At 46.6% G+C, this 20,365-nt stretch overlaps 1 protein-coding gene across 2 annotated transcripts in view; it reads left to right on the top strand.

The window, feature by feature from the left end:
- The window catches only part of mbtps1 (membrane-bound transcription factor peptidase, site 1), an 85,663-nt gene that overhangs the window by 19,583 nt on the left and 45,715 nt on the right, over window positions 1-20,365 (top strand). Inside the window, exons 1-2 of one of the 2 annotated variants that reach the window (XM_084316666.1) lie at window positions 12,081-12,189; window positions 13,064-13,639. In XM_084316666.1, coding sequence (XP_084172792.1) covers window positions 13,417-13,639 — 223 coding nt within the window. In that variant the 5' untranslated portion in view covers window positions 12,081-12,189; window positions 13,064-13,416. Of the gene's footprint in view, window positions 1-12,080; window positions 12,190-13,063; window positions 13,640-20,365 lie in introns of those variants that run through there. The other variant, XM_084316665.1, reaches the window with a different exon arrangement.

The following is a 20,365-nucleotide window of genomic DNA, read 5'->3' as shown; positions in this document are numbered from 1 at the left end:
CGGGCGCGCCGCTACCACCCCTGCTCGCGACACCGAGTGAACTGCGCATCCGTGTTTCACTTTCAATAACTAATGCGTGCTTGCCGAATCCCAAACAATATTCATGCTGCAAAGTCATCCTCTAAAGATAGACATTTAGACTAGAGGCAGGCTATATGCTATAAAGAGTAGACTACTACTAAAAAAGAAAAAAAAAAATGCATTCAAACTTTTTTTTTTAATTTTGTGTGCGTGCGGTAAAAACCGCGGCGGTAGGAAATATTTTGCAAATTTGTGCGGTAAGGAAATAATCAATACCGCGGCAGCTCTATACTGAGCTGCATACTGAGCTAGTTACTTGATTTCACTTTGAAAACGTTGAAATGACCAGTGACCACCTGTAATTGCACTGTTTACTATTTCATACAGTACTTGGTTTCAATAAATGAACCCAGTACATTTTACTGGGTTCAAACTGACACAAAATGTTGATTTATTCATTATGATCCGTTTGAAAATTTGAAATATAGGCCTCCCTCTTATACAGGCCTCCTCCTAATACAAGCCTGGTACCCGCTACAGTTGAAACAAATACAAGCCGGGGTTACTATTAGAGGAATTACGGTAGCTATTTAAATCACAATAGTGTCAGTGATTAGCCTCGCCCTCTAGCTGCATCTATTGTGATCACCAGAGATCATCGTTAGAGAGTTGGGTGTGTTTTGGGAAGCAGAGTCCTTGTTCCTGACATGGCTTTTGAAGTGATCTTCGCACGTGTTTTTGCGGGTCCAGTCCCCACGGTATGTTGACAGAATTTGCAAAACACCTTATCGACTGAAGCATAAAAGTCATTAGGATGCTGCTCTGCTCTGAATTTAGGGCTTAGTGCGGAATTTCTTCTGACGTTAACGACGCACCGAAGCAGCCAGACGCTTGGATATTTCTCCGTGTTGTGTGTAACACGCTGTAGCGTCCCTGATCATGTTCGCGTTGCACCAAACGTTCCATATTCTCCCGAACACGGAATTTCCGTCCAGATTAGGGCAAATTCTGCAATATTCCACGTTTTACAATTTATTCCATTTTTATTGGTCAATTCCGTAATTCCGTCCGCAATTCCGTGAACGCGGATTTCATATGGCTCTAGACTCTAGTGTGCATTTTACTATGCATTATATGCTCTCTATACGCGGTCAAACAGTTACTATGTTTACCAACGACTCAACGAGTATTGTTATATAGATAAGATTGTTAGATTGATGGAAGTTTTGTATGATACTTATGCCGCGTTCACGTTACGTGGGAAGAAGCGGAAGAACCAGCTTCCTACTGGGAAAAACCATTCACGTCAGCCTCCTAGTGGTAATTCCTACTAGGACATATGGGATTTTTTTATAGACCCCGATATCTCCCACTTCACGTCACGAATTGCGGAAGTATGGATGTGGGCGTTTCATCGAGTCAATGCGTGAAGGCTTCCTAGTTGTAGCAACGAGATGTCCTCTGGTTCTTGCGCTTCTTCCCACGTAACGTGAACGCGGCATAAGTCCTCTTCTTCCCAGTTGGGAAATGAGACTTTGTCGAGTCAACGCCATCCAGCTCAGTCTTTAGCTACTCTCTGTGCCATCCAGCTCAGTCTTTAGCTACTCTCTGTGCCATCCAGCCTCGTCTTTAGCTACTCTCTGTGCCATCCAGCTCAGTCTTTAGCTGCTCTCTGTGCCATCCAGCTCAGTCTTTAGCTGCTCTCTGTGCCATCCAGCTCAGTCTTTAGCTACTCTCTGTGCCATCCAGCTCAGTCTTTAGCTGCTCTCTGTGCCATCCAGCCTCGTCTTTAGCTGCTCTCTGTGCCATCCAGCCTCGTCTTTAGCTGCTCTCTGTGCCATCCAGCTCAGTCTTTAGCTACTCTCTGTGCCATCCAGCTCAGTCTTTAGCTACTCTCTGTGCCATCCAGCTCAGTCTTTAGCTACTCTCTGTGCCATCCAGCCTCGTCTTTAGCTGCTCTCTGTGCCATCCAGCCTCGTCTTTAGCTACTCTCTGTGCCATCCAGCTCAGTCTTTAGCTGCTCTCTGTGCCATCCAGCCTCGTCTTTAGCTGCTCTCTGTGCCATCCAGCTCAGTCTTTAGCTGCTCTCTGTGCCATCCAGCCTCGTCTTTAGCTACTCTCTGTGCCATCCAGCTCAGTCTTTAGCTACTCTCTGTGCCATCCAGCCTCGTCTTTAGCTACTCTCTGTGCCATCCAGCTCAGTCTTTAGCTGCTCTCTGTGCCATCCAGCTCAGTCTTTAGCTGCTCTCTGTGCCATCCAGCTCAGTCTTTAGCTACTCTCTGTGCCATCCAGCTCAGTCTTTAGCTGCTCTCTGTGCCATCCAGCCTCGTCTTTAGCTGCTCTCTGTGCCATCCAGCCTCGTCTTTAGCTGCTCTCTGTGCCATCCAGCTCAGTCTTTAGCTACTCTCTGTGCCATCCAGCTCAGTCTTTAGCTACTCTCTGTGCCATCCAGCCTCGTCTTTAGCTGTTCTCTGTGCCATCCAGCCTCGTCTTTAGCTGCTCTCTGTGCCATCCAGCTCAGTCTTTAGCTGCTCTCTGTGCCATCCAGCCTCGTCTTTAGCTGCTCTCTGTGCCATCCAGCTCAGTCTTTAGCTGCTCTCTGTGCCATCCAGCCTCGTCTTTAGCTACTCTCTGTGCCATCCAGCTCAGTCTTTAGCTGCTCTCTGTGCCATCCAGCCTCGTCTTTAGCTACTCTCTGTGCCATCCAGCTCAGTCTTTAGCTACTCTCTGTGCCATCCAGCTCAGTCTTTAGCTACTCTCTGTGCCATCCAGCTCAGTCTTTAGCTACTCTCTGTGCCATCCAGCTCAGTCTTTAGCTGCTCTCTGTGCCATCCAGCCTCGTCTTTAGATACTCTCTGTGCCATCCAGCTCAGTCTTTAGCTGCTCTCTGTGCCATCCAGCCTCGTCTTTAGATACTCTCTGTGCCATCCAGCTCAGTCTTTAGCTACTCTCTGTGCCATCCAGCCTCGTCTTTAGATACTCTCTGTGCCATCCAGCTCAGTCTTTAGCTGCTCTCTGTGCCATCCAGCTCAGTCTTTAGCTGCTCTCTGTGCCATCCAGCCTCGTCTTTAGATACTCTCTGTGCCATCCAGCTCAGTCTTTAGCTGCTCTCTGTGCCATCCAGCTCAGTCTTTAGCTACTCTCTGTGCCATCCAGCCTCGTCTTTAGATACTCTCTGTGCCATACAGCTCAGTCTTTAGCTGCTCTCTGTGCCATCCAGCTCAGTCTTTAGCTACTCTCTGTGCCATCCAGCTCAGTCTTTAGCTGCTCTCTGTGCCATCCAGCCTCGTCTTTAGCTACTCTCTGTGCCATCCAGCTCAGTCTTTAGCTGCTCTCTGTGCCATCCAGCTCAGTCTTTAGCTACTCTCTGTGCCATCCAGCTCAGTCTTTAGCTGCTCTCTGTGCCATCCAGCCTCGTCTTTAGCTACTCTCTGTGCCATCCAGCTCAGTCTTTAGCTGCTCTCTGTGCCATCCAGCTCAGTCTTTAGCTGCTCTCTGTGCCATCCAGCCTCGTCTTTAGCTGCTCTCTGTGCCATCCAGCTCAGTCTTTAGCTGCTCTCTGTGCCATCCAGCCTTGTCTTTAGCTGCTCTCTGTGCCATCCAGCTCAGTCTTTAGCTGCTCTCTGTGCCACCCAGCTCAGTCTTTAGCTACTCTCTGTGCCATCCAGCTCAGTCTTTAGCTGCTCTCTGTGCCATCCAGCTCAGTCTTTAGCTGCTCTCTGTGCCATCCAGCTCAGTCTTTAGCTGCTCTCTGTGCCATCCAGCTCAGTCTTTAGCTACTCTCTGTGCCATCCAGCTCAGTCTTTAGCTACTCTCTGTGCCATCCAGCTCAGTCTTTAGCTACTCTCTGTGCCATCCAGCTCAGTCTTTAGCTACTCTCTGTGCCATCCAGCTCAGTCTTTAGCTGCTCTCTGTGCCATCCAGCCTCGTCTTTAGCTGCTCTCTGTGCCATCCAGCTCAGTCTTTAGCTGCTCTCTGTGCCATCCAGCCTCGTCTTTAGCTGCTCTCTGTGCCATCCAGCCTCGTCTTTAGCTACTCTCTGTGCCATCCAGCCTCGTCTTTAGCTACTCTCTGTGCCATCCAGCCTCGTCTTTAGCTGCTCTCTGTGCCATCCAGCTCAGTCTTTAGCTACTCTCTGTGCCATCCAGCTCAGTCTTTAGCTGCTCTCTGTGCCATCCAGCTCAGTCTTTAGCTGCTCTCTGTGCCATCCAGCCTCGTCTTTAGCTGCTCTCTGTGCCATCCAGCTCAGTCTTTAGCTACTCTCTGTGCCATCCAGCCTCGTCTTTAGATACTCTCTGTGCCATCCAGCTCAGTCTTTAGCTACTCTCTGTGCCATCCAGCCTCGTCTTTAGCTACTCTCTGTGCCATCCAGCCTCGTCTTTAGCTACTCTCTGTGCCATCCAGCTCAGTCTTTAGCTGCTCTCTGTGCCATCCAGCCTCGTCTTTAGCTACTCTCTGTGCCATCCAGCCTCGTCTTTAGCTGCTCTCTGTGCCATCCAGCTCAGTCTTTAGCTACTCTCTGTGCCATCCAGCCTTGTCTTTAGCTGCTCTCTGTGCCATCCAGCTCAGTCTTTAGCTACTCTCTGTGCCATCCAGCTCAGTCTTTAGCTACTCTCTGTGCCATCCAGCCTCGTCTTTAGCTGCTCTCTGTGCCATCCAGCTCAGTCTTTAGCTGCTCTCTGTGCCATCCAGCTCAGTCTTTAGCTACTCTCTGTGCCATCCAGCTCAGTCTTTAGCTACTCTCTGTGCCATCCAGCTCAGTCTTTAGCTACTCTCTGTGCCATCCAGCTCAGTCTTTAGCTGCTCTCTGTGCCATCCAGCCTTGTCTACTCTCTGTGCCATCCAGCTCAGTCTTTAGCTGCTCTCTGTGCCATCCAGCCTCGTCTTTAGCTACTCTCTGTGCCATCCAGCTCAGTCTTTAGCTACTCTCTGTGCCATCCAGCTCAGTCTTTAGCTACTCTCTGTGCCATCCAGCCTCGTCTTTAGCTGCTCTCTGTGCCATCCAGCTCAGTCTTTAGCTGCTCTCTGTGCCATCCAGCTCAGTCTTTAGCTACTCTCTGTGCCATCCAGCTCAGTCTTTAGCTGCTCTCTGTGCCATCCAGCCTCGTCTTTAGCTGCTCTCTGTGCCATCCAGCTCAGTCTTTAGCTGCTCTCTGTGCCATCCAGCTCAGTCTTTAGCTGCTCTCTGTGCCATCCAGCTCAGTCTTTAGCTGCTCTAGTCTCTGTGCCATCCAGCTCAGTCTTTAGCTGCTCTCTGTGCCATCCAGCTCAGTCTTTAGCTGCTCTTTGTGCCATCCAGCTCAGTCTTTAGCTGCTCTAGTCTCTGTGCCATCCAGCTCAGTCTTTAGCTGCTCTCTGTGCCATCCAGCTCAGTCTTTAGCTACTCTCTGTGCCATCCAGCTCAGTCTTTAGCTGCTCTCTGTGCCATCCAGCTCAGTCTTTAGCTACTCTCTATGCCATCCAGCCTCGTCTTTAGCTACTCTCTGTGCCATCCAGCTCAGTCTTTAGCTACTCTCTGTGCCATCCAGCTCAGTCTTTAGCTACTCTCTGTGCCATCCAGCCTCGTCTTTAGCTACTCTCTGTGCCATCCAGCTCAGTCTTTAGCTGCTCTCTGTGCCATCCAGCCTCGTCTTTAGCTACTCTCTGTGCCATCCAGCTCAGTCTTTAGCTACTCTCTGTGCCATCCAGCTCAGTCTTTAGCTACTCTCTGTGCCATCCAGCTCAGTCTTTAGCTACTCTCTGTGCCATCCAGCTCAGTCTTTAGCTGCTCTCTGTGCCATCCAGCTCAGTCTTTAGCTACTCTCTGTGCCATCCAGCCTCGTCTTTAGCTACTCTCTGTGCCATCCAGCTCAGTCTTTAGCTACTCTCTGTGCCATCCAGCTCAGTCTTTAGCTGCTCTCTGTGCCATCCAGCTCAGTCTTTAGCTGCTCTCTGTGCCATCCAGCTCAGTCTTTAGCTGCTCTCTGTGCCATCCAGCCTCGTCTTTAGCTGCTCTCTGTGCCATCCATTCTCGTCTTTAGCTACTCTCTGTGCCATCCAGCTCAGTCTTTAGCTGCTCTCTGTGCCATCCAGCTCAGTCTTTAGCTACTCTCTGTGCCATCCAGCTCAGTCTTTAGCTACTCTCTGTGCCATCCAGCTCAGTCTTTAGCTACTCTCTGTGCCATCCAGCTCAGTCTTTAGCTACTCTCTGTGCCATCCAGCCTCGTCCTTAGCTGCTCTCTGTGCCATCCAGCTCAGTCTTTAGCTACTCTCTGTGCCATCCAGCCTCGTCTTTAGCTGCTCTCTGTGCCATCCTGCCTCGTCTTTAGCTACTCTCTGTGCCATCCAGCTCAGTCTTTAGCTGCTCTCTGTGCCATCCAGCCTCGTCTTTAGCTACTCTCTGTGCCATCCAGCCTCGTCTTTAGCTGCTCTCTGTGCCATCCAGCTCAGTCTTTAGCTGCTCTCTGTGCCATCCAGCTCAGTCTTTAGCTACTCTCTGTGCCATCCAGCTCAGTCTTTAGCTGCTCTCTGTGCCATCCAGCTCAGTCTTTAGCTGCTCTCTGTGCCATCCAGCTCAGTCTTTAGCTACTCTCTGTGCCATCCAGCTCAGTCTTTAGCTGCTCTCTGTGCCATCCAGCCTCGTCTTTAGCTGCTCTCTGTGCCATCCAGCTCAGTCTTTAGCTGCTCTCTGTGCCATCCAGCTCAGTCTTTAGCTGCTCTCTGTGCCATCCAGCCTCGTCTTTAGCTGCTCTCTGTGCCATCCAGCTCAGTCTTTAGCTGCTCTCTGTGCCATCCAGCTCAGTCTTTAGCTGCTCTCTGTGCCATCCAGCCTCGTCTTTAGCTGCTCTCTGTGCCATCCAGCTCAGTCTTTAGCTGCTCTCTGTGCCATCCAGCCTCGTCTTTAGCTACTCTCTGTGCCATCCAGCTCAGTCTTTAGCTACTCTCTGTGCCATCCAGCTCAGTCTTTAGCTACTCTCTGTGCCATCCAGCCTCGTCTTTAGCTACTCTCTGTGCCATCCAGCTCAGTCTTTAGCTACTCTCTGTGCCATCCAGCCTCGTCTTTAGCTACTCTCTGTGCCATCCAGCCTCGTCTTTAGCTGCTCTCTGTGCCATCCAGCTCAGTCTTTAGCTGCTCTCTGTGCCATCCAGCCTCGTCTTTAGCTGCTCTCTGTGCCATCCAGCTCAGTCTTTAGCTGCTCTCTGTGCCATCCAGCTCAGTCTTTAGCTACTCTCTGTGCCATCCAGCTCAGTCTTTAGCTGCTCTCTGTGCCATCCAGCCTCGTCTTTAGCTGCTCTCTGTGCCATCCAGCTCAGTCTTTAGCTACTCTCTGTGCCATCCAGCTCAGTCTTTAGCTGCTCTCTGTGCCATCCAGCCTCGTCTTTAGCTACTCTCTGTGCCATCCAGCTCAGTCTTTAGCTGCTCTCTGTGCCATCCAGCTCAGTCTTTAGCTGCTCTCTGTGCCATCCAGCCTCGTCTTTAGCTACTCTCTGTGCCATCCAGCTCAGTCTTTAGCTGCTCTCTGTGCCATCCAGCCTCGTCTTTAGCTGCTCTCTGTGCCATCCAGCTCAGTCTTTAGCTGCTCTCTGTGCCATCCAGCCTCGTCTTTAGCTGCTCTCTGTGCCATCCAGCTCAGTCTTTAGCTGCTCTCTGTGCCATCCAGCTCAGTCTTTAGCTGCTCTCTGTGCCATCCAGCTCAGTCTTTAGCTGCTCTCTGTGCCATCCAGCCTCGTCTTTAGCTACTCTCTGTGCCATCCAGCCTCGTCTTTAGCTACTCTCTGTGCCATCCAGCTCAGTCTTTAGCTACTCTCTGTGCCATCCAGCCTCGTCTTTAGATACTCTCTGTGCCATCCAGCTCAGTCTTTAGCTACTCTCTGTGCCATCCAGCTCAGTCTTTAGCTGCTCTCTGTGCCATCCAGCTCAGTCTTTAGCTACTCTCTGTGCCATCCAGCTCAGTCTTTAGCTGCTCTCTGTGCCATCCAGCTCAGTCTTTAGCTACTCTCTGTGCCATCCAGCTCAGTCTTTAGCTACTCTCTGTGCCATCCAGCTCAGTCTTTAGCTGCTCTCTGTGCCATCCAGCCTCGTCTTTAGCTACTCTCTGTGCCATCCAGCTCAGTCTTTAGCTGCTCTCTGTGCCATCCAGCTCAGTCTTTAGCTGCTCTCTGTGCCATCCAGCTCAGTCTTTAGCTGCTCTCTGTGCCATCCAGCCTCGTCTTTAGCTACTCTCTGTGCCATCCAGCTTAGTCTTTAGCTACTCTCTGTGCCATCCAGCTTAGTCTTTAGCTACTCTCTGTGCCATCCAGCTCAGTCTTTAGCTACTCTCTGTGCCATCCAGCTCAGTCTTTAGCTGCTCTCTATGCCATCCAGCCTCGTCTTTAGCTACTCTCTGTGCCATCCAGCTCAGTCTTTAGCTGCTCTCTGTGCCATCCAGCCTCGTCTTTAGCTACTCTCTGTGCCATCCAGCTCAGTCTTTAGCTGCTCTCTGTGCCATCCAGCTCAGTCTTTAGCTACTCTCTGTGCCATCCAGCCTCGTCTTTAGCTACTCTCTGTGCCATCCAGCTCAGTCTTTAGCTGCTCTCTGTGCCATCCAGCTCAGTCTTTAGCTGCTCTCTGTGCCATCCAGCTCAGTCTTTAGCTGCTCTCTGTGCCATCCAGCCTCGTCTTTAGCTGCTCTCTGTGCCATCCAGCTCAGTCTTTAGCTGCTCTCTGTGCCATCCAGCTCAGTCTTTAGCTGCTCTCTGTGCCATCCAGCCTCGTCTTTAGCTGCTCTCTGTGCCATCCAGCTCAGTCTTTAGCTGCTCTCTGTGCCATCCAGCTCAGTCTTTAGCTGCTCTCTGTGCCATCCAGCCTCGTCTTTAGCTGCTCTCTGTGCCATCCAGCTCAGTCTTTAGCTGCTCTCTGTGCCATCCAGCCTCGTCTTTAGCTACTCTCTGTGCCATCCAGCTCAGTCTTTAGCTACTCTCTGTGCCATCCAGCTCAGTCTTTAGCTACTCTCTGTGCCATCCAGCCTCGTCTTTAGCTACTCTCTGTGCCATCCAGCTCAGTCTTTAGCTACTCTCTGTGCCATCCAGCCTCGTCTTTAGCTACTCTCTGTGCCATCCAGCCTCGTCTTTAGCTGCTCTCTGTGCCATCCAGCTCAGTCTTTAGCTGCTCTCTGTGCCATCCAGCCTCGTCTTTAGCTGCTCTCTGTGCCATCCAGCTCAGTCTTTAGCTGCTCTCTGTGCCATCCAGCTCAGTCTTTAGCTACTCTCTGTGCCATCCAGCTCAGTCTTTAGCTGCTCTCTGTGCCATCCAGCCTCGTCTTTAGCTACTCTCTGTGCCATCCAGCTCAGTCTTTAGCTGCTCTCTGTGCCATCCAGCCTCGTCTTTAGCTACTCTCTGTGCCATCCAGCTCAGTCTTTAGCTGCTCTCTGTGCCATCCAGCTCAGTCTTTAGCTGCTCTCTGTGCCATCCAGCCTCGTCTTTAGCTACTCTCTGTGCCATCCAGCTCAGTCTTTAGCTGCTCTCTGTGCCATCCAGCCTCGTCTTTAGCTGCTCTCTGTGCCATCCAGCTCAGTCTTTAGCTGCTCTCTGTGCCATCCAGCCTCGTCTTTAGCTGCTCTCTGTGCCATCCAGCTCAGTCTTTAGCTGCTCTCTGTGCCATCCAGCTCAGTCTTTAGCTGCTCTCTGTGCCATCCAGCTCAGTCTTTAGCTGCTCTCTGTGCCATCCAGCCTCGTCTTTAGCTACTCTCTGTGCCATCCAGCCTCGTCTTTAGCTACTCTCTGTGCCATCCAGCTCAGTCTTTAGCTACTCTCTGTGCCATACAGCCTCGTCTTTAGATACTCTCTGTGCCATCCAGCTCAGTCTTTAGCTACTCTCTGTGCCATCCAGCTCAGTCTTTAGCTGCTCTCTGTGCCATCCAGCTCAGTCTTTAGCTACTCTCTGTGCCATCCAGCTCAGTCTTTAGCTGCTCTCTGTGCCATCCAGCTCAGTCTTTAGCTACTCTCTGTGCCATCCAGCTCAGTCTTTAGCTACTCTCTGTGCCATCCAGCTCAGTCTTTAGCTGCTCTCTGTGCCATCCAGCCTCGTCTTTAGCTACTCTCTGTGCCATCCAGCTCAGTCTTTAGCTGCTCTCTGTGCCATCCAGCTCAGTCTTTAGCTGCTCTCTGTGCCATCCAGCTCAGTCTTTAGCTGCTCTCTGTGCCATCCAGCCTCGTCTTTAGCTACTCTCTGTGCCATCCAGCTTAGTCTTTAGCTACTCTCTGTGCCATCCAGCTTAGTCTTTAGCTACTCTCTGTGCCATCCAGCTCAGTCTTTAGCTACTCTCTGTGCCATCCAGCTCAGTCTTTAGCTGCTCTCTATGCCATCCAGCCTCGTCTTTAGCTACTCTCTGTGCCATCCAGCCTCGTCTTTAGCTGCTCTCTGTGCCATCCAGCTCAGTCTTTAGCTGCTCTCTGTGCCATCCAGCCTCGTCTTTAGCTACTCTCTGTGCCATCCAGCTCAGTCTTTAGCTGCTCTCTGTGCCATCCAGCTCAGTCTTTAGCTACTCTCTGTGCCATCCAGCCTCGTCTTTAGCTACTCTCTGTGCCATCCAGCTCAGTCTTTAGCTGCTCTCTGTGCCATCCAGCTCAGTCTTTAGCTGCTCTCTGTGCCATCCAGCTCAGTCTTTAGCTACTCTCTGTGCCATCCAGCCTTGTCTTTAGCTGCTCTCTGTGCCATCCAGCTCAGTCTTTAGCTGCTCTCTGTGCCATCCAGCTCAGTCTTTAGCTACTCTCTGTGCCATCCAGCCTCGTCTTTAGCTGCTCTCTGTGCCATCCAGCTCAGTCTTTAGCTGCTCTCTGTGCCATCCAGCCTCGTCTTTAGCTGCTCTCTGTGCCATCCAGCTCAGTCTTTAGCTACTCTCTGTGCCATCCAGCCTCGTCTTTAGCTGCTCTCTGTGCCATCCAGCTCAGTCTTTAGCTACTCTCTGTGCCATCCAGCTCAGTCTTTAGCTACTCTCTGTGCCATCCAGCTCAGTCTTTAGCTGCTCTAGTCTCTGTGCCATCCAGCCTCGTCTTTAGCTGCTCTCTGTGCCATCCAGCTCAGTCTTTAGCTACTCTCTGTGCCATCCAGCTCAGTCTTTAGCTGCTCTCTATGCCATCCAGCCTCGTCTTTAGCTACTCTCTGTGCCATCCAGCCTCGTCTTTAGCTACTCTCTGTGCCATCCAGCTCAGTCTTTAGCTGCTCTCTGTGCCATCCAGCCTCGTCTTTAGCTACTCTCTGTGCCATCCAGCTCAGTCTTTAGCTACTCTCTGTGCCATCCAGCTCAGTCTTTAGCTACTCTCTGTGCCATCCAGCCTCGTCTTTAGCTACTCTCTGTGCCATCCAGCTCAGTCTTTAGCTGCTCTCTGTGCCATCCAGCTCAGTCTTTAGCTGCTCTCTGTGCCATCCAGCTCAGTCTTTAGCTACTCTCTGTGCCATCCAGCTCAGTCTTTAGCTGCTCTCTATGCCATCCAGCCTCGTCTTTAGCTACTCTCTGTGCCATCCAGCTTAGTCTTTAGCTACTCTCTGTGCCATCCAGCTCAGTCTTTAGCTGCTCTCTGTGCCATCCAGCCTCGTCTTTAGCTACTCTCTGTGCCATCCAGCTCAGTCTTTAGCTGCTCTCTGTGCCATCCAGCTCAGTCTTTAGCTACTCTCTGTGCCATCCAGCTCAGTCTTTAGCTACTCTCTGTGCCATCCAGCCTCGTCTTTAGCTGCTCTCTGTGCCATCCAGCTCAGTCTTTAGCTACTCTCTGTGCCTGGCAGGTGACATGATGAAAACATCGCCCCACTACCTCGCTCTATCTGCCCCGCCTGGTACGCATCACACCCTCAGGGCAGCAGTGGCCTTTCTGACTGAATGACGAGGGAGTGGTTGATACGGCATTCCTGAACCACTTTCTACCCATGCCTGCCCTCAATCCCCTCTCTGAGTGAGGAGGAAGTGATTTAAATGAAGTTACACAACATGAGGAGATGGGGGTGGAGACTAGAGATGGGTCATACTTGGCTTTCCTAAACATATTAAAGACTTGGTATTATTAGGGCCGGGGCGATTCATCAAATTTCAATTGCAATTTTGTCTCGTGTTGAGAGGGAGAAGGAAACACGACGCGTTTCTCCAGTTATTTTAAAACATCTTTGGTAACTTGTAGAAGATGACAGAAAGGCAGCCTTTGGTCGAGAAGAAAGGTAAGGTCATTGTCATATGATGTTCTCAAATCAATCAGTAATGTGATTATGATTTTAGACTTGACACAATTGAGTGCAGGTGGTGCATATACATGCACAACATATCATGAGTTGATTATTCAGTTGTAAGGGTCTTAGTTGATCTTTATTTCAAAAACATGTTTTTTTGCATTCATCAGAAAAGAAGCACTTATCTGGCGTTGCAACAGTATTCACAATCACACGCATGCTTTGGACTTTAAAGGGCACCGGTGGAATTAACTTCCCACCACAGTCAGAACAGCCAAACCCGACCAATTTTCCGCTGTCGACTAAAACACACTTCTTCAATCAATATCTGAAATGAAGAAAAAAAGAAAAAAACATACTAACCTTCTTACTGTCTTTTACTATCATACTTTTCCACTAAATAATCTTTCGTGCCTATATTACTACCTAGTACCTACTATGCTAATATGTCTTTACTACTATGCACAAGACCGTAACACCCAAGTTTCAGCACTGTTTGATGAACATTGTTACTCAGTTGAAAGAGTTGTACCCTTCCCGCTGACCTGTTGTACAGAACTTGTAAGTCACTTTGGATAAAAGCATCAGATAAATGACAAAATGTAAACGTGTGATTGCGTTGAGGGACAAACGTGTGGGGAAGGCAATTTTCTCAGACATTTGAATCAGCTATTTGAGAAGTCGATAAAACCTTTTGACTGCTGTGTAGGGATTTGTTTAGGTGGAGGTTAGCTGTAAATTGTTCATCTTAGGGCTGAACAATTTATCAAAACATTTATCGAAGTCGCAATAGGGCTTAGTGCAATATCCCAATATTGTGGGTAATTTAACTAACCTTGTTTTCTACTTTATTTTCTCACTATAGGCATACGAATGTAAGGGTCTGCAGCCAAAGCCTCTAGACTGATGACATCATCGCCAGCGCCATTATCGTCTTCCTGCTCTCCACCTCCGCTGGTTGCCATCTCAGGTTCTCAGGCATGGCAACCAAGTTTGTAGTTCGGCTGCACCACTGACCGCCACCCTGGACTACAAACATGGAGAGGAAACGAAGAAAGAAATGAATCAAGCTGCCCCTGGCCACTCTCCTCTTTTACGGGCTCTGGACCTGAACTGCTCTGTCCCGACCTCTGACCTGTATCCCTCCCCTGTTTTAAGTCGTTCATTCATCGAGAACGGCAGCGCCCCCTGTTGTTCCGGAGGTGTCTCCGCGTCTTAATGCTGTGTGCTGCTAAGGAACACAGAATGCATCTGACTCCTGTGTGCGTGTCCATGCTGCTCGGCCTACTGGTTGGCTTCCTGCCGGCGACGGGGACAGAACCAGGGGGAGGGGCTAAACCGTCCTCCAGCCACGCCCCCAACCCCGATTCTCCCTCTTCTGGCTCCAACTGCTCCGATCTTACTGTCAAGCTGGAGTTCTCCACCAGGGTGGTAGCGCATGGTGAGGATTAGGGCTGACCTTCGATTTTTTTCTTTGGAATTCGAAGCTTCGGGGCCGAGATTCTATTTTAATTCGAAGCTTCGAGATTAAAAAGAAAAGGGAAAAAAATTATAATTACTTTTTTTTTTTTTTTTTTTTTTTTTAAATGTTGTGGGACTTGTACATCACTTTGTTCAACTTTGTCAGTGCTGTAAAGTTGAAACCTTTTTAAATCTTAGACAAACAAAACACTTTGCTTTCATGAAATATTGTAAGCCGTCCTTTGAGGCTTTATAAAAGCAGCACAATGAACACATCTGTCAGTGCCGAGTCCGACCTCGTCTTAAATAACAAACAGCACTCATCTTAAATAACAAACGGCATTGCTTGTTGTAGTTAACAAAGAGAGGCAGAGTTAAAAAGAATATCGTATATATATATATTTTTTATAATCAAATCTTTTTTTCATATTCGAATCCCATGCCCATCGAACGAAGCTTTGAAGTATTTAAGACAGCCCTAGTGAGGATATGTCTTTTCTTTACATAACGTCTGTGTCCACCAGAGCCCTCTCGGCTGTAGACAAGGACACACCGCGTCATAGATGCCATGCTAACTGCTCTCACACAGCCTGCAGTACCTGTTAAGCCACCACTAGGGGTTAGTGACCATTGCAATTCATATCGCTGCTTTGCTTCTAAAATTGTTTCCGGACCGAGCCACGTCATTGATACTGCATTGTAAAATGGCATACGTGCGGACTGCGTGCGGACTAGGGATGGGCACCGAATTCGGTACTTTTAAAGGTACTTACCGAAACACATCGGTACTACCGAGTATCGATTCACGTGAGATACCGGTAAAAAATATATAAATAATTGACGCTTCTTTTTTTTTATTTTTTTTCTTTTCATGTCAACGTTCACACGCACAATATACGCTTACCTAGGATTTGACTTGATTCAACAACAAAGCAGTCGGGGCAATGGCAAGCCAAAAACTGTCGAAATTGTGGTTATTTGAAGTTTGGATTATTATATATATTTTTTTACAACTGATTAGATTACATTTTTAGAGACTAAAGTACCGAAAAAAGGTACCGTTGGGTACCGGTATCGATTCACAGGTACCGGTACCATATCGGTTCAAATGTGAACGGTACCCATCCCTAGTGCGGAGTGCGAGTGTCGATGTGAAAATTAATCGTCATTAATCGTTGACCTTTTGGAGCTGTGATGCATCTGCGAGACACAAGAGTTTCAAGAGTTTTATTCATCACATACATACCAGGGCATACAGTGACACTGGTGATATTCTGAGGTTGGAGGAGATCAGGCATGTTCTGTGTATTAGGGTTGACGGGCGTACTGATTGGGGGGGGGGGGGTGAGAAGCTGAAGAAATGTGAAAGAAATGTACACACAAAAAGCCATGTTGTTGTTATATTATTAATGTTAAAGGTGCACTAACCAAGTGAGGGCCGTGTAGAGTAGACTCGACCACACTCACAATTTCATAGAATGCGTCACTTAGCGGTTGGGTCTATCCGAAGCCCCGCCCACCTTTCTCGATCCTCCAATCACGATGGTTGCTTTCCTCGTCCGTCTGAAGGGAAGCGACGGTTGTGATTGGAGGATCGAGAAAAGAGGGCGGGTTTGTGCTAGCAGCTTTTAAATAATGGAAACCGCCGCGCATCTCTCATTCTTCGCTCGTCTCAGCGTCGCACATGGCTTCCACCGGTGTTGTGGTCGAGTCACTACATCTCGAGTCCGAGTCCCCAGTGAGTCACCAGGGAAGAGTCGAGTCCGAGTCGCGTTCCCATTACCCGAGTCCGAGTCATCAAGGTTGAGTCCACTCCACTCTGCCAGTCAAGAGCTGACGTATAAATAAAAAGTAGGGCTGTCAGTTTATTGCGTTAATTAGATTAATGAATTACACAGCAAATTATCGCGTTATGAAAAGTAACTCAAAATTAATAACAATACTAAAAAAAATGAAAAATATTTTATAATTTTTTTTTTAATCTCATTCATTCCATAAGAACGTAGAATACACATTTACAGAATTTTTTTTTATATTGTCCATTTGCATGTTCTTGGTATCTGATTCTAAGGGACATCTATGGATCTCAGGGAATGTATTCCCAGTGTCAGAAATACTGTGTCTGTTACTAGGCTTGAGTAAATTGTAATGAACCAAATGAGAATATCGATAAAAAATGTTTTTTTATCTTTGACTGTGAATAACACTATGCTCAAATTGACCAGACCTGAAAAATCTAAGCAAATTAATAGATGGAAGATGATTAAACAGAAGGTTTTGTAGATACAGTACTGAATTCTGCCATCCGGACACATGCAATTTGAAATATGATTAATTATAGAATATCAGGCATAAAATGGTTATGCGATTAAAATGCGATTCATTAATTACAAATCCTGTAATTAATTAGATAATTTTTTTAATCGCCTGACAGCACTAATAAAAAGCCATCAATATCTTATGCCAAATGATTAGGGCCTATAACAAATTTCAGTCAATGCTTGAGTCCAAGTCCGAGTCATCAGTGCTCAAGTCCAAGTCGAGTCACAGGTCCTGAAAATCAGTCCAGGACTCTGACTCGAGTACTACAACACTGGCGTCCACTGCCGGGCCAGAATCCAGTACAGCGGACGTCTGAACACTGCAGCGTTCCCTCAGGCACACCTCGGTGTCCTCGGTGTCATAATGTCAGCATTGTGTCGGGGTGCCGGTGCCACTCAACCCGGTCCGACTGGTTTACAGAACTCGCTATACAGGCCTGTCCTCATGTCACCACAGGGAAGATTAAATATGACAAAAGATATTCATATTTCACCGCCTCTGTACACAGTTGTGTGAAATGTTAAAGGGCGTACAGTTTTATTAGTCCCAAATGGGGGATTAACCACATGACCACATACTGTTGTCTAGTAGGGCTCACCAGAGGTCCCGCCCTACAATATCATGATACTAGTCATGATACGATAACATCTATGATACGATAACATCTATGATACGATAACATCTATGATACGATAACATCATGATACTAGAGTCATGATACGATAACATCTATGATACGATAACATCATGATACTAGAGTCATGATTACGATAACATCATGATTACGATAACATCATGATACTAGAGTCATGATACTAGAGTCATGATACTAGAGTCATGATACTAGAGTCATGATTACGATAACATCATGATACTAGAGTCATGATTACGATAACATCATGATACTAGAGTCACGATACGATAACATCATGATACTAGAGTCACGATACGATAACATCATGATACTAGAGTCACGATACGATAACATCATGATACTAGAGTCACGATACGATAACATCATGATACTAGAGTCACGATACGATAACATCATGATACGATAACATCATGATACTAGAGTCACGATACGATAACATCATGATACTAGAGTCACGATACGATAACATCATGATACGATAATATCATGATACTAGAGTCACAATACGATAACATCATGATACTAGAGTCACGATACGATAACATCATGATACTAGAGTCACGATACGATAACATCATGATACTAGAGTCACGATACGATAACATCATGATACTAGAGTCACGATACGATAACATCATGATACTAGAGTCACGATACGATAACATCATGATACTAGAGTCACGATACGATAACATCATGATACTAGAGTCACGATACGATAACATCATGATACTAGAGTCACGATACGATAACATGATACTAGAGTCACGATACGATAACATCATGATACGATAACATCATGATACTAGAGTCACGATACGATAACATCATGGTACTAGAGTCACGATACGATAACATCATGATACGATAACATCATGATACTAGAGTCACGATACGATAACATCATGATACTAGAGTCATGATACGATAACATCATGATACTAGAGTCATGATACTAGAGTCATGATACTAGAGTCATGATACGATAACATCATGATACTAGAGTCATGATACGATAACATCATGATACTAGAGTCATGATACGATAACATCATGATACTAGAGTCATGATATGATAACATCATGATACGATAATACTAGAGTCATGATACTAGTCATGATATGATAACATCATGATACTAGTCACGATATGATAACATCATGATACTAGAGTCACAATACGATAACATCATGATACTAGAGTCACAATACGATAACATCATGATACTAGAGTCACGATACGATAACATCATGATACTAGAGTCACGATACGATAACATCATGATACTAGAGTCACGATACGATAACATCATGATACTAGAGTCATGATACGATAACATCATGATACTAGAGTCATGATACTAGAGTCATGATACTAGAGTCATGATACGATAACATCATGATACTAGAGTCACGATACGATAACATCATGATACTAGAGTCATGATACGATAACATCATGATACTAGAGTCACGATACGATAACATACTAGAGTCACAATACGATAACATCATGATACTAGAGTCACAATACGATAACATCATGATACTAGAGTCACAATACGATAACATCATGATACTAGAGTCACAATACGATAACATCATGATACTAGAGTCACGATACGATAACATACTAGAGTCACGATATGATAACATCATGATACTAGAGTCATGATACGATAACATACTAGAGTCACGATACGATAACATCATGATACTAGAGTCATGATACGATAACATCATGATACTAGAGTCACAATACGATAACCTCATGATACTAGTCACGATACGATAACCTCCTGATACTAGTCACGATACGATAACATGATACTAGAGTCACGATACGATAACATCATGATACTAGTCACGATATGATAATGGTAAATGGCTGCTTTTTTATATAGCGCTTTTATCCAAAGCGCTTTACAATTTGTTACTCACATTTTTACCCATTCATTCACTCACACATTCACTCACACACCGACGGCGGAGGCAACCATGCAAGGTGCCAACCTGCTCATCGGGAGCAATTAGGGGTTAAGTGTCTTGCTCAAGGACACATCGACACACTGCCCGGGAGGAGCGGGAATCGAACCGGGAACCTCCGGATTGCCAGACAACTGCTCTACCTCCTGAGTCACTGTCGCCGATATCTTATCGTGACTGTAGTATCATGATGTTATCGTATCATCATGACTATTGAGAACGGGCATTATGCTAGATTGAGAACGGGCATTATGCTAGATTGAGAACGGGCATTATGCTAGATTGAGAACGGGCATTATGCTAGATTGAGAAGGGGCATTATGCTAGATTGAGAACTGGCATTATGCTAGATTGAGAACGGGCATTATGCTAGATTGAGAACGGGCATTATGCTAGATTGAGAACGGGCATTAGGCTAGATTGAGAACGGGCATTAGGCTAGATTGAGAAAGGGCATTAGGCTAGATTGAGAACGGGCATTAGGCTAGATTGAGAAAGGGCAGTCTCTGACTCGGAGAAAGATCTATTGAAGGAAAGTTTGCTGCATATTAGAACGGACATTCATACACGGCATGATAAACATGGAACAATATATTTTCCTTGACGTGAAACAGAAAATTGTAATCAAACCATTGGGGATCTGTCTCTATTCATTATTCAATATCTAGAACTTTTACCCTGAGGGATGATTTACAATAAAGTGCTATTCAAAAAAGGGAAAGGTACTTATTCTTGACACTAGAACTCCAAAAAATGCTAGCATTAGCATAAAAACTGTAGAGTTTCCTGTTCCTTCGCTCTCCATGTTCAATGTAGAGGGTTCTGTTTCTTCATCATCAGTGTTGTTCAATGTAGAGGGTTCTGTTTCTTTGTCATCATGACTCATACCTTATCATATGTATTTATCCACACAAAGAACGCCTGATCCGTTTTGTTTCTTTTATGTGAATAGTTTATTTACAATAAGTGAACCAAACTTCTCCTACATTACAAACACCACAAACACTCCCAGCTGTGACACACCATTTTCACCCCTGTGCGCACTGACCGCTGACTGATGACAGCTGACGGCTAGGTATACGTGCTCGGCTTCCCGCCACTGCGTCATACCATCATGTCTTTACGTACTGCAAGTACAAGAACAAAACACAAGACTTAGAATAGAGTTGCATCACATTTCCAATACAACACATGTATATGAACGTCTAGGCTACTCACTTTAACACAAAACATAACAACTAGGGATGCTCGATATTGGCTTTTTTACAGATACCGATATTCCGATATTGTCCAACTCTTAATTTCCGATACCGATATCAACCGATATCAACCGATACCGATATATGCAGGGTTTCCCCCCCCCAAAAAACTGAATAATTTCAGGTAACTAATCATTTCACTGGATATATATATAACAAATATTGTTATTGTTTTTATTTTTTTTAAACCGATACAGATATTTTCCGATATCACATTTTACTGCCGATATCGGCCGATAATATCGGTCGGCCGATAATATCGGACATCCCTAATAACAACCATAACATATGATCCCATTTTCAACATATGAGAACATATATCTCAACAAAAACGAATGGAAGGCCAGCTGTCTCGGGGTTCTCTAAATTTGCCTTCTAGTGACCAAAATCGGAAGTATTTCCCAATGGGGCTTTTTAGATTGAGCTCTGGGTACAACTCACTCTCTGCCATCATGCCATGCAGTTGTTGGAATTATTGGCACAT

The sequence above is a fragment of the Notolepis coatsorum genome, assembly GCF_963971535.1.
Source record: "Notolepis coatsorum genome assembly, chromosome: 6".
Lineage (NCBI taxonomy): Eukaryota > Metazoa > Chordata > Actinopteri > Aulopiformes > Paralepididae > Notolepis > Notolepis coatsorum.
Note: the sequence above shows the minus strand (reverse complement) of the source record. Positions and strands in the feature narration are given on the sequence as shown.